The sequence below is a fragment of the Narcine bancroftii genome, chromosome 5, assembly GCF_036971445.1.
Source record: "Narcine bancroftii isolate sNarBan1 chromosome 5, sNarBan1.hap1, whole genome shotgun sequence".
In the NCBI taxonomy this organism is placed as follows: Eukaryota; Metazoa; Chordata; class Chondrichthyes; order Torpediniformes; family Narcinidae; genus Narcine; species Narcine bancroftii.
Genome location: NC_091473.1, coordinates 187,292,017 through 187,310,222, shown reverse-complemented (window position 1 = coordinate 187,310,222; position 18,206 = coordinate 187,292,017). Strand labels below are relative to the sequence as shown.

The 18,206-nt window shown below is 42.0% G+C and overlaps 1 protein-coding gene across 4 annotated transcripts in view; it reads right to left on the bottom strand.

Moving 5' to 3' along the window:
* The window catches only part of hormad1 (HORMA domain containing 1), a 64,391-nt gene that overhangs the window by 5,274 nt on the left and 40,911 nt on the right, over positions 1–18,206 (bottom strand). For 2 of the 4 annotated variants that reach the window (XM_069940215.1, XM_069940216.1), the window contains one exon: positions 16,904–16,962. In XM_069940215.1, the coding sequence (XP_069796316.1) occupies positions 16,904–16,962 (59 nt within the window). Of the gene's footprint in view, positions 1–15,457; positions 16,963–18,206 lie in introns of those variants that run through there. The other 2 variants (XM_069940218.1, XM_069940217.1) reach the window with 2 other exon arrangements.

Here is an 18,206-nt window from a genome sequence, read left to right as displayed (position 1 = left end):
TATATAAACTCAATTATTATCCACTAATGAAAAAATTACAGGACGACTTAGAGCATTGAAAAGACTTACCACTAACACTAATAGGAAGGATAAACTGTATTAAAATGAACATTTTCCCAAGGATACACTACCTATTTCAGGCATTGCCAATGCACTTGATGGAGAAATTCTTCAAGGAATTAAAGAAAATAATAAGGAAATTTTTATGGAAAGGGGGGAAACTGAGGATAGCACTAGATAAATTAACAGAATGGTATAAACAAGGAGGTTTACAACTGCCAAACTTTAAAAATTATTATAGAGCCACACAATTAAGATACCTATCAGATTTCTATCAAACAAGGGAAAAGCCAGATTGGACTAGATTAGAACTTGATAAAATAGGGGAGAAGATACCTGAACATATATTATATAAATGGGATGAAAAATTGGTACAACGCAGGAATTCTCCAGTATTACATCATCTGCTCAATATTTGGAATAAGATTCATGTAGAAAGTAATAAAACAAATTACCAATTACCAAAACTAATACTGATGCAAAATCAGCTAATCCCTTTTACAATAGATAACCTTTCCTTTAGAGAATGGGAGAAAAAAGCGATCAAAAGAATAGAAAATTGCTTTTTGGGAAATAAATCATTATCCTTTGAACAAATGAAGGATAAATATAATATAACTCATGATACAGTGTTGGCATACTACGAACTGAAATCCTACTTGAAGGACAAATTGGGAAGCACTCTGAGGTTACCAGAGGGAAGTAATTTTGAATATGTGATTACAGACACAATGATAATCAAAAAATTTATAACAAACATGTATATTAAACTACAAGAAAAGGAGAATGAGGAAACAAATGGTAAAACTAAACAAAAATGGGAACAAGATCTAAATATAAAGATAAAGAAGGAAACATGGGAGAAGTTATGCTCAGGAACTATGAGAAATACAATAAATACGAGGTTACGTATGATACAATATAACTGGATACACAGGCTATATATTACACCTCAAAAGTTAAATAAATGGGACCCAACAGTATCTGACAGATGTTTTCGCTGTAAAAAGGAAATGGGAAGAACAATTCATGCAATCTGGACATGTGAGAAAGTGGAAAAATTTTGGGAAGATCTAAACCAGATATTAAATAAAATCACAAAACGCAATATACCAAAAAACCCAGAGATCTTCCTCCTAAGTAACATAAAAAACAAAGAATTTGGACTTGATTTGGATGGTGCAGAAAAAAGATTTGTTAAGATAGCCCTAGCTGTAGCAAAAAAATGTATTATGTCAGCCTGGAAATTAGAGGATAACTTGAGAATACAACAATGGTATATAGAAATGAATAAATGTATTCCATTAGAAAAAATAACATATAATTTAAGAAATAATATTACAATATTTGAACAAATATGGGAGCTATACATGAAACATAAACTACCAGGGACATCTACCACCTAAAATGACAGAAGGAGAAGAGAATGAAAAGAACTGACTCAGTGGAATTTCTTGTTTATTTTTATTGAGTGACAACATTGTTTGATGGGTTTAATGTATCTTAGATTCTGAACTTTAAATGAATGGGAGGGGAGGTAGGGAGGGTGGGAGGGGAAGGGGGGGGAGAAAACAACACTGTATATATTTGAAAAGGAAAATGTATGTATCTTGATCAATGTGGTTTATAGTGTGAAAAATAAAAAAATTTAAAAAAAAGGATGTAAATGAAAAATGGAGGATATTCAAAAAAGAAATTTTGTGGGTACAGAGTAGATATGTCCCAGTGAGGCTCAAAGGAAAGGCTGGAAGTCATAGGGAGCCTTGGTTTTCGAGGAACATTGGAAATTTGGTTAGGAGAAAAAGGGAGGTGTACAAGAGGTATAAAGAGCAGGAAGCTGAGAATTTGAAGGAGGACTACAAAGAGTGTAGAAGGAATCTTAAGAAAGAAATTAGAAAAGCCAAAAAAAGGCACAAAGAGGCTTTGGCAGACAGAGTAAAAATAAATCCAAAGGATTTCTTTCGATACATTAAAAGTAAAAGATAAGTGAGGGATAAAATTGGACCCCTTGTAGATAGCGAGGGTAGGCTGAGTGAGAAGTCAGAGGAAATGGGGGAAATTTTGAATGATTTCTTTGCCTCACTAGGGAAAAAAATATTGATCCAGTTGAAGTAAAGAAATATAGTGGGGAGGTCATGAAGCATATAAGGATAACCGAGGAGGTAGTGATGTCTGTGTTGAAAAAGATAAAGGTGGATAAATCTCCGGGACCGGACAAAATATTCCCAAGGGCACTCAAGGAGGCTTGTGGACAGATAGTGGGGCCATTAACAGAGGTATTTAGGATGTCACTGGCCACGGGGGGTAGTGCCAAAGGATTGGAGGGTGGCGCATGTGGTTCGGCTGTTTAAGAAAGAGTCCAAATGTAAACCTGGAAATTATAGGCCCGTGAGTCTGACATCTGTGGTGGGCAAGTTGATGGAAAGTGTTCTGAAGGATGGTATTTACAAATATTTCGAGGTACAGGGATTGATAGGGAGTAGTCAGCATGGTTTTGTCAGGGGTAGATCATGCTTGACAAACCTGATTGAGTTTTTCGAGGGGGTTACAAAAAAGATTGATAAAGGGAAGTCTGTGGATGTTGTCTATTTAGACTTTAGTAAAGCTTTTGACAAAGTTCCCCACAGGAGGTTAGGAAAAAAGGTGGAGGCATTAGGTATAAATAAGGAGGTAGTGAAATGGATTCAGCAATGGTTGGATGGGAGGTGTCAGAGAGTTGTGGTAGAAAATTGTTTGTCCAATTGGAGGCCGGTGACTAGTGGAGTTCCTCAGGGATTGGTCCTGGGTCCACTATTGTTTGTTATATAAATTAACAATCTGGAAGAAGGGGTGGAGAATTGGATAAGCAAGTTTGCGGATGATACAAAGATTGGTGATGTTGTGGACAGTGAGGAAGATTACCGTAGATTAAAAGGTGATTTAGGAAGGCTGGAGGTGTGGGCTGAGAAATGGCTGATGGAATTTAATACAGATAAGTGTGAGGTGTTACATTATGGAAAGGCAAATCTAATAGGTCATATGCATTAAATGGTAGGCTATTGAGATGTGCAGAACAACAAAGGGATTTAGGAGTTATGGTAAATAGTACCCTCAAGGCTGATACTCGGGTAGATGGTGTGGTGAAGAAGGCATTTGGAATGCCTGCCTTCATAAATCGGAGTATTGAATTCAAGAGTAGGGAGGTTATGATGAAATTGTACAAGGCATTGGTGAGGCCAAATTTGGAGTACTGTGTACAGTTTTGGTCACCAAATTATAGGAAAGATATAAACAAAATAGAGAGAGTGCAAAGAAGGTTCACGAGAATGTTGACAGGATTTCAAGGTTTGAGTTACAGGGAAAGGTTGTGCAGACTATGGCTTTTTCTCTGGAGTGTAGAAGATTGAGGGGGGGCTTGATCGAGGCGTTTAAGATTTTAAAAGGGACTGACAGAATAAATGTGGATATGCTTTTTCAATTAAGAGTGGGGGAGATTCAAACTAGAGGGCATGGTTTAAGATTGAAAGGGGAAAATTATAAGGGAAACATGAGGGGAAATTTCTTTACGCAAAGGGTGGTAGGGATATGGAATGAGCTTCTGGCAGACGTGGTTGAGGCGGGATCATTGGTTATTTTTTTTTAAATTTTTTATTTTTCACACTATAGATCACATTATTCAAGATATACACATTTCTCCTTTCAAATATATACAGTGTCATTTTCTCCCCCCATCCCTCCTCCCCTCCCCCCCCCACCTCCCCCTCCATCCATTCAAAACTCTGAGTCCAAGATACATCAAACCCATCAAACAATGTTGTCACTCAACATTAACGAACAAAAACTTCCACTGAGTCAATTCTTTCCATTCTCTTTCCCTTTTGTCATTTTAGGTGATAGATGTCCCGGTAGGTTTTCTCTATTATATTCCATGTACGGCTCCCATATTTGTTCAAATAATGTTATATTATTTCTTAAACTATATGTTATTTTTTCTAATGGAATACATTTATTCATTTCTATATACCATTGCTGTATTTTCAAATTATCTTCTAATTTCCAGTTTGACATAATATTTTTTTTGCTACAGCTAGGGCTATCTTAACAAATCTTTTTTGTACACCCTCCAAATCAAGTCCAAATTCTTTATTTTTTATGTTACTTAGGAGGAAGATCTCTGTGTTTTTTGGTATATTGCTTTCTGTAATTTTATTTAATATCTGGTTTAGATCTTCCCAAATTTTTTTCACCTTTTCACAAGTCCAGATTGCATGAATTGTTGTTCCTATTTCTTTTTTACAACGAAAACATCTGTCAGATACTGTTGGATCCCATTTATTTAACTTTTGAGGAGTGATATATAACCTATGTATCCAATTATATTGTATCAAACGTAATCTCGTATTTATTGTATTTCTCATAGTTCCTAAACATAACCTCTCCCATGTTTCCTTTTTTATCTTTATGTTTAGATCTTGTTCCCACTTTTGTTTAGTTTTATCATTTATTTCCTCATTCTCCTTTTCTTGTAATTTGATATACATGTTTGTTATAAATTTTTTAATTATCATTGTGTCTGTAATCAGATATTCAAAATTGCTTCCTTCTGGTAACTTCAGACTACTTCCCAATTTATCCTTTAAATAGGATTTCAATTGGTAATATGCCAGCACTGTATCTTGAGTTATATTATATTTATCCTTCATTTGTTCAAAGGATAATAATTTTTTCATTAGTGGATAATAATTGAGTTTATATAGATGGCCGAGGTTTTTATTTATTTGTATACCTTGATATCGCATTGCTTGCGTTTGCCATCTGAATGGTGATTCTTTCTTAAATTTTGAGAAATCCTCATTATTCATTGGCATTGCTTCACTTTTATTTGCGCTAATCTTGTACCCCGACACTTCTCCATATTCTTTCAATTTCCTATGTAATTCTTTTATTGATATTTCTGGTTCTGCTAAGTATATTATAATGTCATCTGCAAATAGACTGATTTTGTATTCCTTGCCTTTTATTTTTATCCCTTTTATTTTATTTTCTGTTCTTATCAGTTCAGCAAGTGGTTCTATGGCTAACGCGAACAATAAGGATGATAGTGGGCATCCCTGTCTTGTTGATCTGCTTAAGTTAAAATGTTTTGATACATATCCATTTACTGTCACTCTTGCCAATGGCCCCTTATATAATGCTTTAATCCAATTAATATATTTCTCTGGTAAACTAAATTTTTGTAGTACCTTGAATAAATAATTCCATTCTACTCTGTCGAAGGCCTTCTCTGCGTCTAAAGGAACCACTACTGTTGGAGTTTTATTTCCTTCTACTGCATGAATTAAGTTAATAAACTTACAAATATTATCTGTTGTTTGTCTTTTTTTTATGAATCCAGTTTGGTCTAGACTTACTATTTTTGGTACATAATCAGCTAATCTGTTTGCTAATAATTTAGCTATTATCTTGTAATCTGTGTTAAGTAGAGATATTGGTCGATATGATGCTGGTGCAAGTGGATCTTTCCCTGCCTTTGGTATTACTGTAATTATTGCTGTTTTGCATGAATCTGGTAAGCTTTGTGTTTTATCAATCTGGTTGATTACTTCCAGGAGGGGAGGAATTAATAAATCTTTAAATGTTTTATAGAATTCTATTGGGAGACCATCCTCTCCTGGTGTTTTATTATTCGGCAGATTTTTTTATTGTCTCTTGTATTTCTACTATTTCAAATGGTTCTATTAATTTATTTTGTTCCTCTATTTGTAATTTCGGTAGTTCAATTTTAGTTAAGAATTCATCTATTTTGCCTTCTTTCCTTTCGTTTTCAGTTTGGTATAATTGTTCGTAGAATTCTCTGAAATTTTCATTAATTTCCGTTGGATTATATGTGATTTGTTTGTCTTTTTTCCTTGATGCCAATACCATTCTTTTAGTTTGTTCTGTCTTAAGCTGCCACGCTAGAATTTTGTGCGTTTTTTCTCCTAGTTCGTAATATTTCTGCTTTGTCTTCATTATATTTTTCTCCACCTTATATGTTTGAAATGTTTCATATTTTATTTTTTTATCTACCAATTCCCTTCTTTTAGTAGTGTCTTCCTTCCTTGCTAATTATTTCTCTATATCTGCTATTTCCTTTTCCAACTGTTCTGTTTCCTGATTGTAATCCTTCTTCATCTTAGTTACGTAACTTATTATTTGCCCTCTGATGAACGCTTTCATTGCATCCCATAATATAAACTTATCCTTCACTGATTCCGTATTTATTTCAAAATATATTTTAATTTGTCTTTCTATGAATTCTCTAAAATCCTGTCTTTTAAGTAGCATGGGGTTTAATCTCCATCTATACATTTTTGGAGGGATATCCTCTAACTCTATTGTCAATATCAAGGGTGAATGGTCCGATAATATTCTAGCTTTATATTCTGTTTTCCTAACTCTATCTTGTATACAAGCTGATAACAGGAATAAATCTATTCTTGAATATGTTTTATGTCTATCCGAATAATATGAATATTCCTTTTCCTTTGGGTGTTGTTTCCTCCATATATCCAAAAGTTGCATTTCTTGCATCGATTTAATTATAAATTTGGTTACTTTATTCTTTCTGTTAATTTTTTTCCCGGTTTTATCTATGTTTGAATCCAAATTGAGATTGAAATCCCCTCCTATTAATATATTCCCTTGTGTATCTGCTATCTTCAGAAAAATATCCTGCACAAATTTTTGATCTTCTTCATTAGGCGAATATATATTAAGTAAATTCCAAAACTCCGAATATATCTGACATTTTATCATTACATATCTTCCTGCTGGATCTATTATTTCCTCTTCTATTTTAATTGGTACATTTTTACTGATTAATATAGCCACTCCTCTAGCTTTTGAGTTATATGACGCTGCCGTTACATGTCCTATCCAATCTCTCTTTAATTTCTTGTGCTCCACTTCAGTTAAGTGTGTTTCTTGCACAAATGCAATCTCAATTTTTTCTTTTTTCAGTAAATTTAGCAGTCTCTTCCTTTTGATTTGGTTATGTATTCCATTGATATTTAAAGTCATATAGTTTAATGTAACCATTTTATACTTTGTTTATCTTTCCCTTCTGTTTCCTCATCATCACCTTTCCTTCTCATCCATTTCTGCTTTCTTTCTTTGAACAGTTTATAAGACAACATTTTTAACACATCAAACATTCCCCTTATTCTCCTACCTAATATTTCTTTAACCCCATTGTCCCCTCCCCTTCCTGAGTTGCCCATTATCCCTTGTCGGGCAACCACATCTCCCCTCTCCATTTGGATTTGCGAATTCACTCGCAAGCGTCAACTGATTTTGCAGTGACTGTAATTTCTCCCTACCCAGCCCCCCCCAGAAAAGATTTCAATTTTTATATACAACAAAGGTCGCTCTCTCTTCCCCTTTTTTTCCCTCATTAATTCTTCTCTATACACTATATATTTTCTTTTAAATGCACATACACTTATGTAATATATGTATTATATATGTATATAGTCCTATACACACGTCTTTTTAGTTCGCAGTCTTTTGTACTCTCGTTACACGTCTTCATCTCTCAGTCTATTTTGTAATTGTTCTGCAAATTTTCGTGCTTCCTCTGGATCCGAGAATAGTCTGTTTTGCTGTCCTGGAATAAATATTTTCAATACCGCTGGATGGTTTAGTATAAATTTATACCCTTTCTTCCATAAAATCGCCTTTGCTGTATTGAACTCCTTTCTCTTCTTCAGGAGTTCAAAACTTATATCTGGATAAATAAAATTTTTTTGCCCTCTGTACTCCAATGGCTTGTTGTCCTCTCTTACTTTCCCCATTGTTTTCTCCAGTATCTTTTCTCTTGTAGTATATCTTAGGAATTTTACTAAAATGGATCTTGGCTTTTGTTGTGGTTGTGGTTTAAAGGCCAATGCTCTATGTGCCCTTTCTATTTCCATTTCTTGCTGTAGTTCTGGACATCCTAAGATCCTGGGGATCCAATCTTTTATAAACTCTCTCATATTCTTGCCTTCTTCATCTTCCTTAAGGCCCACTATCTTTATATTATTTCTTCTGTTATAATTTTTCATTATATCTATTTTCTGAGCTAACAGTTCTTGTGTCTCTTTAACTTTTTTATTAGATTCTTCTAATTTCTTTTTTAAGTCCTCTACCTCCATTTCTACTGCTGCTTCTCGTTCTTCCACCTTGTCCATTCTTTTTCCTATTTCTGATCTGGTCATATCTATTTTATTCACTTTCTCTTCTGTACTGTTTATTCTTCTTCTTAAATCACTAAATTCTTGCGCTTGCCATTCTTTAAATGAATCCATGTATTCTTTAATAAGAGAAAATATATCCATTGTCTTGCCTTTCCCTTCTTCTTCCATTTCACTGTACTCTTCCTCTTCTTCTTCCTCTGGGTTGGCCATCTGTTATTTCTTTGTTTTCTTTTTCTTCTCTTCTTTCTTGTTTTCGTTGTCTTCCATGTTCTCCTCTTGCTGCTGCTGTTCTGTAGCTGTCATTGCTGGCTGTGGAGATCGAATCCCCAGCTGGTCGCCCCTCCCGTCAGTGTGTTTTTTTGCATGCGCATCGCGCATGCGCGAGGAGTCACGCATGCGCGGTTGCGCATTTTTACTCGGCTCAGCGAGCCATTTTTGTAGTCCACTTTCTACCGACCTGAGGGAGCGGGTTTCTCTCTCCACCGCGGGCCTCTTTGAACAGGTAAGGCCTTCTCCTTCTTCTTCCATTTTCTACTCTTCCTCTCTTCTTACCGTTGGTTTCGACTTTTCTTTTTTCGTCGCCATCTTCTTTCCACCTTTATATTCACTTTACTTTAATTTTTATTTTTGTGCCTTTGTGCTTTCCTTTATTTTTTTCAACTTTTCTGGAGAGGGCTGGAGTTCACCGTCCGGCCACTACTCCATCACGTGACTTCCCCCTCATTGGTTACATTTAAGGAAAGACTGGATAGTTACATGGAGAGGACTGGAGGGGTATGGACCGGGTGCTGGTCAGTGGGACTGGGAGGGTGGGGATTTGTTACGGCATGGACTAGTAGGGCCAAACTGGTCTGTCCTGTGCTGTAAGTGGTTATATGGTTATCATCTGAAACTGTCTGCCTTGTTCCACAAAGGTGGCTTCCCCTCCACCACCCTCGACTCAGCCCTCACCTGCATCTCCTCCATTTTCTGCTTGTCTGCCTTGGCCCCCCTCTTGCCCTTAGATGTAACAAAAACATGTCCTTACCTGCCACCCGTCACATCCAACAGATTATCCTCTGGAATTTCCAGCACTTACAAAGTGATCCCACTACTAGAACATCTCTGCCATCCTGAGGGACCACTCCCTGCGTGACTCCCTTGAGCACACTCATCCTTCCCTACCAATTCCACCACCCCCCCCCCCCCACTCCGACACCTTCCCCTGTGGCTGCAGGAGGTACCACACCTCCTTCCTAACCACCATTTGGGGCCTCAAATGGCTGTTCCAAGTGAAGCAACACTCCACTTGTGCATCCGCAGGATTAATTTACTGAATCCGGTGCTCCCTTTGTGGCTTTCTCTACTTTGGAGCGTCAGGAACTTCCCAGTGGCCAACCAATTCAGTTCTGCTCCCCACTCCCATGCCTGTCCACGGCCTCATGAACTATCCCACCAGGACCACCCATACATTGGAGGAACACCTCCTAATTTTCTGTCTGGATGCTCTCCAGCTGGTATCACCATCGAATTCTCCAGTTTCTGCTCACCTGCTCTCCTTCCCCCCCACTGTCTCCTTTCCCTCAGCTCTCCACCCCCATCCCTACTTGTAATTTGATATTCACTTACTTTATTATTATTACTAGATCTACTAATGTATGTTGCAGATGTTAAAACTAATTTAAAAAATTGAAAAAAGGATGAATTAAACTGGAAAAAATGTAGCTGGCTTGACTGGTGGGCTTGTGTCTTGCAAGAAGCTGGCTAGGCAGGAACCTGCGTTAAAACAGGAGGGCCTGAGTACGCCATGACTGTGGTGCAGTGGCGCGCAAGTGCTGGAGGGATGCAGCATCAGCAGGTAGCAGAGTGACCGATGTCTCGGGGCCCAAGCCCTTCGTCAAGGTACAGGCAAAAAACAGACAGGCACCTGAATAAAAAACTGGGGGGGGAGGGTAGACAGGAGGAAGGAAAGGGCAGGGGGAGGAAGCACTGTTCCCTCTAAGCTGGGCACACATGCACATGTTTTGCAACCAGAGCGTGAAGGAGATTAATGTGTGCATAAACTGAACAAAATAGAATAGAATCTTAACTAAATACAAATACCGCACGGATGGCAGTCTCTTCAATCTGAGGCGCCTGCAAGCTCACACCAAGACACAAGAGAAACTTGTCCGTGAACTACTCTTTGCAGACGATGCCGCTTTAGTTGCCCATTCAGAGCCAGCTCTTCAGCGCTTGACGTCCTGCTTTGCGGAAACTGCCAAAATGTTTGGCCTGGAAGTCAGCCTGAAGAAAACTGAGGTCCTCCATCAGCCAGCTCCCCACCATGATTACCAGCCCCCCCACATCTCCATCGGGCACACAAAACTCAAAACGGTCAACCAGTTCACCTATCTCGGCTGCACCATTTCATCAGATGCAAGGATCGACAATGAGATAGACAACAGACTCGCCAAGGCAAATAGCACCTTTGGAAGACTACACAAAAGAGTCTGGAAAAACAACCAACTGAAAAACCTCACAAAGATAAGCGTATACAGAGCCGTTGTCATACCCACACTCCTGTTCGGCTCCGAATCATGGGTCCTCTACCGGCACCACCTACGGCTCCTAGAACGCTTCCACCAGCGTTGTCTCCGCTCCATCCTCAACATCCATTGGAGCGCTTACATCCCTAACGTCGAAGTACTCGAGATGGCAGAGGTCGACAGCATCGAGTCCACGCTGCTGAAGATCCAGCTGCGCTGGATGGGTCACGTCTCCAGAATGGAGGACCATCGCCTTCCCAAGATCGTGTTATATGGCGAGCTCTGCACTGGCCACCGTGACAGAGGTGCACCAAAGAAAAGGTACAAGGACTGCCTAAAGAAATCTCTTGGTGCCTGCCACATTGACCACCGCCAGTGGGCTGATATCGCCTCAAACCGTGCATCTTGGCGCCTCACAGTTTGGCGGGCAGCAACCTCCTTTGAAGAAGACCGCAGAGCCTACCTCACTGACAAAAGGCAAAGGAGGAAAAACCCAACACCCAACCCCAACCCACCAATTTTCCCCTGCAACCGCTGCAATCGTGTCTGCCTGTCCCGCATCGGACTTGTCAGCCACAAACGAGCCTGCAGCTGACGTGGACTTTTTACCCCCCTCCATAAATCTTCGTCCGCGAAGCCAAGCCAAAGACATTACTTCATAGAATGCAATCATATTTGTGTTATATTAAAATATGTCAATGTTTTAATATCGTACAATAGGCTGTGCCAAAATTATCTCGAAACAATTTCAAGTTTATATTTGCACAAACATTCTGTGGGCACAGACTTTTGTCTCAGAAAAAAAATTTGCACAACAAGATTTTTGCACATGCTGTCTATTAAAAATTAGATGGAACATTGGAGAGGAGGGAGAGGAAGGGGTGGGGGAGGAGGAATGGGCAGGGGGAGGCAGGAAGGGGCAGGGAGAGGGAGGAAGGAGCAGAGGGAGAAAAGGAGGGAGGAAGGGGCAGAGAGAGAGGAGGGAAAAGGGAAGAAATTGGCCTCATGCACGGCCAGACTGAGACTTCCTGCAAATTGGAGGAACACCTCATCTTCCAACTGGGCTCCCTCTAACCAGATGGGATTAATATCGACTTTTCTGCCTTTCATTAAACATCCCACCCCACCCCCCACCCCCCCCCCCCCGCCCCCATTGCCTATCTCTCTCTCTATTTGGACAAACGTGATCAATTCTTACCTTGTCCCTCATTGTAGCCAATACCTTTTGTTGGTCTGCATTCCTCCCCCATGATTTGAATTCTGATGCTTTCTGAGATCTCATGCTTCTGGCTTATTCCCTGAAGAAGGGCTCAGGCCCAAAACGTCGGCAATCTATCTTTGTCTCCTATAGACGCTGAAAAGACTGGCTGGGTTCCTCCTGCATTTTGGTGTGTCTACTACAATTACAGCGCCTGCAGACTTTTGTGTTTCACACAAAACACAGGCTGCTGGTGGAACACTCTGCAGATGAAGCAGGAGTGATTCAGCCTTAGGGATCTGGTGAGGTCCACCAGCAGTGAGGTGAGCTTGAGATTGCAACATTTGCAGTCCCTGGAATGGGTGTCATTTGCAGGGAGTTCTGTAAAACTTTTCAAAAAAAAAACACCGATTTTAACAAAGATGCAGGGGCACTTTAAATTCAGATTTATTATCAGAGTACATACATGATGTGCAACCCTGAGATTCTTCTTCCTGTGGGCCAGGCAGAATTGGTAATGTAACCCTTCCAGTCCCCAACACCCTTCCTCATCTCTGTAACCCCCTTCTGGTCCCTTACACCCCTCATCTCTTAAATCCCCTCCAGTCCCCTATACCCCTCCCTGTCTCTGTAAAAATCCCCTCCAGTCCCCTACACCCTTCCATCTCTGTAACCCCCTCCAGTCCCCTACACCCCTCTCTGTCTCTGTAACCCCCTCCTGTAACCATACATCCCTTCCTGTTTCTGTAACACCCTGAGGTCCCCTACACCCCTCTGTCTCTGTAACCCCCTCGTCTTCCCTGTACACCTCCTTTTCTCACACTTCAGATTTACTGTCAGAGAACATAGGAATAATGAATGGTTCATCATTTCCTGAAGGTAGAATCTCATGTGGATAGGGTGGTGAAGAAGGCTTTTAGTCTGCTGGCCTTTATAAATCAAAGCATAGAATATAGTAGTTGGGAAGTGATGTTGAAACGGTTCAAGGCATTGATGAGGCCAAATTTGGAATATCGTGTGCAGTTCTGGTCACCGAATTATAGGAAGGATATCAACAAGGTAGAGAGAGTGCAGAGAAGATTTACAAAAATGTTACCTGAGTTTCAGAATGAAGATTGAGCAGATTAGATCTTTATTCCTAACAGTGTAGAAGGTTGAGGGGGGGATTTGATAGAGGTATTAAAGATTATGAGGGGATAAAGCTGATGTGGATAGGCTTTTTCCTTTGAGGGTAGGAGAGATTGAAACAAGAGGTCATGAGTTAAGAGGCAAAAGTTTAGAAGTAACGATCACCATTCTGTGGGTCATCTCCCCTCCTTCTCCAATGGTGGGGGGGGGGGGATGCCATGGTGTGGTGCGAGTCCTTTGACCGCAGTCACCAACAGCCCACCACCTATGTGTTCTTCAGTCTCAGAACCCCTCACCAGTCTGCCACTGTATCTCCTCTGTAAAACTTTTTTAAAAACCACCGATTTTAACAAAGATGGAGGGACACTTTAAATTCAGATTTATTATCAGAGTATGTACATGATGTGCAACCCTGAGATTCTCAAACGGGTGGGTGGGCTTGGTCTCCCTGTTTTCTGGTGCCGTGCTAGTCCTCTGCTTCCCCGGAGTCTGCAACCCCTCGTAGTTGCTGCCGATCGTAGATGCTGCTCTATTGGGCCCAGACCCTGCAGTCATAGGATTTTAAACCACCGTAGGCTCTTATTAACAGGCCATTTAGAGCCGATACGGAGCCCACAGTAGTTGGTTTGGTTGGATGGATTCCGCAGGGGAGACTCAATGGATCAGTCAGCATCTGAAAAGGGAGAAGCAGTTCATGTTGCAGTGTAATGATCTTTCCACAAAGTGCTGATTCTTGTTTATCTCTCTCTCCACAGATGCTGAGTGAATTGAGTCACAGGGACTGAGACAAACTGTTCTGCGCACTATCCAGGCAGGTCAACCTATCGGCCAATGTTTTCAGCACTCTTGACAAAAAAAGCACAGAACTGCTGGAGGAACTCACAGCATCCATGGGAGGTAGATAGATTACTGACATTTCAGGCCTGAGCCCTTCCTCATGTGAAAAGCAGGCAGGTGCGTGAATTAAAAGGTTGGGGAGAAGTACAGACCAATAGACAAATGGTGTTAGATATGGATGGGACAAAGGAGGGAGGAAAGATGGGAAATGATTGGGGGAGTGGGGGATCTTTGTGGCTCTGTGGAAGCAGAGCTGGGGGAAAGGAGTCAGGGAGGAGAGAGAACAGGAGGAAAGGAGACATAAAGAAGGGGAGGGGGGTTTGACAGAAACTGGAGAGGTTGATATTAATGGCATCCAGTTGGAGGGTGCCCAGATGGAAGATGAGGTGTTGTTCCTCCAGTTTGCAGGTGGTCTTAGTGTTGCAGGGCATGAGACCACAGACAGATATCCAGCAGTATTTTGCTCCTGGATCTCTCCTGGGGGAGTGGTTGAGAATAGCAGAGCCAGACTTGACCTTCTGGATTGAAATATGAGGGTCTGCAAACTTTGTGATTGTAGTTATCAAATTCACTTGGTCCGTCCCTAGCACCTGACCTCAAATTCACTTACCTTGAAGGGCTCAGGCCCGAAACATTGGTTCTGTATCTTTATCTTTGCTGTATAAAGAACACTGTTTGACTTGCTGAGTTTCTTCAGCCTCGTGCTTTTACTTCGACCATGGTTTCTGCAGACTTTCATGTTTGATTCAAATTCACTTTGACCACGACACTCTCCCTTTTCTCCATCTTCGGAGACAAACTCTCCACAGACACCTTCAACAAGCCCGCCCACTCCCACAGCTACTTTGAAGACACGCGTTCACATCCTGCCCTCCCGGGTAAGGAGTCTCAATTCCCCCATCTCCGTCGCATCTGCTCCCAGGACGAGGTCTTCCATGCCAGACCATCAGAGATGTTCTCCTCCTTCTTTCCCTCTACCTCCATCAATTCAGCCCTCACCTGCACATCTGCCCTGACCCCTCTTCTCTTATCTGTCGGTCTGGACTCTTCCCCCAGCTTTTCATTTGGACACCTGTATTTTTTCACTCCTATGGGTGCTGCGAGACCGGCTGAGTTCCTCCAGCATTTCTGAGTTTCGACCTTTTTAATGTGCACCAGAAGGCGAGAGATGGAATGAGACGCAAATGGGAGATACGGAGAGGGATGGGAATTAGTCTCATAACCAACCACTAAGTAATTTAATTTTTTTTAAATTTGGAGATATGGTGCAGTAACTAGCCCTTCTGGCCTACGAGCCCAAGCCACCTAAATGCACCCACGTGACCTATTAACCTTCCGTCCCTGCACGTCTTAGGAATGTTGGAGGAACCCTCTGTGGGACACAGGAAGAATGTTCAAGCTCCTCGCAGAAAGTGCCGGATTTGTGCTAGTGTCGCTGGCACCAAAGTAGGATTGAGCTAACCGAAGCCATTGGAAAACGCAACCACTCCACCAGAGGTGAAAAGAAGGCCAGCACACAACAAAAATGGTGACTTTCAGGGAAAAATGTAATCCAAGTCGTACAGTGTGAAACGAAACAATATTCAACTCTCCAGCCCATGTAAACAGGGCACATATTTTTTGCAGTACCACTGCTTGAGACCTCACTGCCACGAATTACTTGCAGACACATTATGAACAGCTGCCCCCATGAGATGCATAACGAGCCACCAGCCGGTCGGCTCCTCTTCTTCAGTATGTAAACAGAAGCTAGAGTAGATCATTGGAGTCTGCGGTCTGACCACCTGGTTGCCCTGAACTCAGAGCCGGCGAATCCCTTAAAGCCCCGCCAGCCGGGAGAGTTCCGCGGGATCACGGTTCTCGAGAAAGTTGCCACCCTCTGACATCGCGGCAATGTAAAATTAATGGCAGGGCACACACGCAGTGAATAGGCGACAGGTCGGGCAGCACGTGTGAGAAGAGGAAGGGAGCTGGTGTTTCAGGGTCAAGGACCCTTGGCTCTTCCTCGTGGCCCACAAATGCAGCCTGACCTGCCGCGGGTTTGGCTCATGCGCTGTTTTTGCTTTGGATTTCCAGCAGCTGTGGTCCTTTTGGATCTCAGTGCCAGCCATGTTCTGGTGTGGGGCTTCACCTGCCTTAACCCCTTTTGAACAATGTCCTCAAGCAACTGGATTTTGTTCCCTTCCCACAAATTTAGTTGGGAGGGCAGAGAAGCAAAAGAAAACCCCTGCAGATGGTGGAATCTCAAGCGAAGAGAAGCTGAAGGGATTCTGCAAGTCAGGCAGCGCCCGTGATCGGTCAACATTTTGGGCCAATGCCCTTTATCGAGGCTCTATACGCTGACTGACCATTTCTCTCCGTCGATGCTGCCTGGCCCCTCTGAGTCCCTTTAGCTTCTCTTTATTTAAAAGGGCCAGCATCAAAGGCTCACAAGAATAATTTCTGAGGCGGGAGAGTCAATCTGCTGAGGAGATCGCAGTGGAATTTAATAGAATGAGGGGGTGTCATTGATGAGAGTGCGACGGAATAGGGGAGGAGACTGTTTGCTTCATAATCTGCTTGTAGGTTCGCATGACACCATCGGAGAGGGCAAAATAGTTTCTGAGTGCAAAGGCTGTGGGCTGCTCGATTCTGCCAACGGTGAAGGATGACCTCCGTGCAGCAGTGATCGGACTGAGTGGCCGAGCAGTGATCGGACTGAGCAGTCTATCGTGGCAGAGTCAGGGAAGAATGTGGGGCAAGGATCGGGGTGGCGGTGGGGGGCACTTTATGTCACGCCTGCTCTGCTGCATCTCGGAGAAAAGCTGCTGCCCTGGCTCCTTCCCTCCCCTAGACTATACGCCAGCATCCTGCTAATAGAAAGGACACCACCGAGGAAGGGAGTGCAGGTGTCGAGGGGAAAAAAACAATGAAACTGAGGAGCGGACGGAGGCTGACCCAACAGCTAACGAAACCGTTCTTTCGGCTCACTGAACTTCTTTCTTCTCTTGATTGAGACTTCGTCCTGGCTGCAAGGGATTTCAAACTGATGCACCTGGTGGAGCAGATACAAACCATGAAGATAGGTTCCACTAACACTCTCATGTGGGCCACTGTTTAATTTCAGGGGTGTCCTGCGCTTCTTTTGAAAGGTGTTGAATACAGAATAGTGCATGTCTGTGTCAAGCAAGGTGCCCAAATCAAACTGCTTGCATCCAATATCCCTTTTGTAGTCACGTGTCTATCCAGAAGCCTCTTTCATGCTACTGTTGTACCAGCTTCCACTGTTGCTCCTGGCACCCTTTGCTGTGTGATGTCCCCTGCACATCTCCCTCTCACGTTGAATATGTGTGGTGATCTCATAATTTTTTATGGGAAGAGATTCCTGGGGCATTGATCCTTGCGTCCTCCCTGGGACCCCTTGGAGGTGCCGAAGGGGCAAATGGGGTTCCCTTGTCTAAAAAAAGGTAATAGGGAGAATCCCAGGAGTTATAGACCAGGGAGCCTTACATCAGTGATGCACAAACGATTGGAGAGGGTTCTTAAGTACAGGATTTATGAGCATTTGGAGGACAGTGTTCTCAGGGATAGTCAGAATGGCTTTGTGAAGGGAAAGTTGTGTTTCGTGATCCCAATTGGGGAGGCAACAAAAGAAATTGATGAAGGTAAGTTGGTAGATGCGGTATATATGGATTTTACTAAGGTCTCCCATTAGAGGCTCACTCAGAAAGTCATAAGGCATGGGATTCAGGGAATCTTGAATTCAGAATAAACTCGCCTATAGAAAGCAGAGTAGTGGTGGACGGAAAGTATTCTGCCTGGAGGTCAGTGACAAGTGGAGTTCTGCAGGGATCTGTTCCGGGACCCCCTGATCTTTGTGATTTTTGCCAATGACCTATATGAAGAAGTGGAAGGATGGGTCAGTAAGTTGTGGATGGTGCCGAAGGTTACAAAAGGATACATGCAGAGTTGGATGAAAAAATGGCAGATGGAATTCAATCTGAGGAATTCAATGTGAGGAAGTCAAACCAGAAGGCTGAGTATAGGGTTAATGGTTGGATACTTAACAGTGTGGAAGACCTTGAGGTCCAAATCCACATGTCTATCAAGGTTGAGAGGATGGTTAAAAAGCCTATGGGACGCTGGGCTTCTGAGTTGGGGAAATTAAGTACAAGAGTCAAGAGGTCATATTGCAGCTCTACAAATCTCTGGTGAGACCACACTGTGTTCAGTTCTGATCACCTCATTATAGGAAGGGCGTGAAAGCAGAGGAGATTTACCACGTTGGACTGGAAAGTA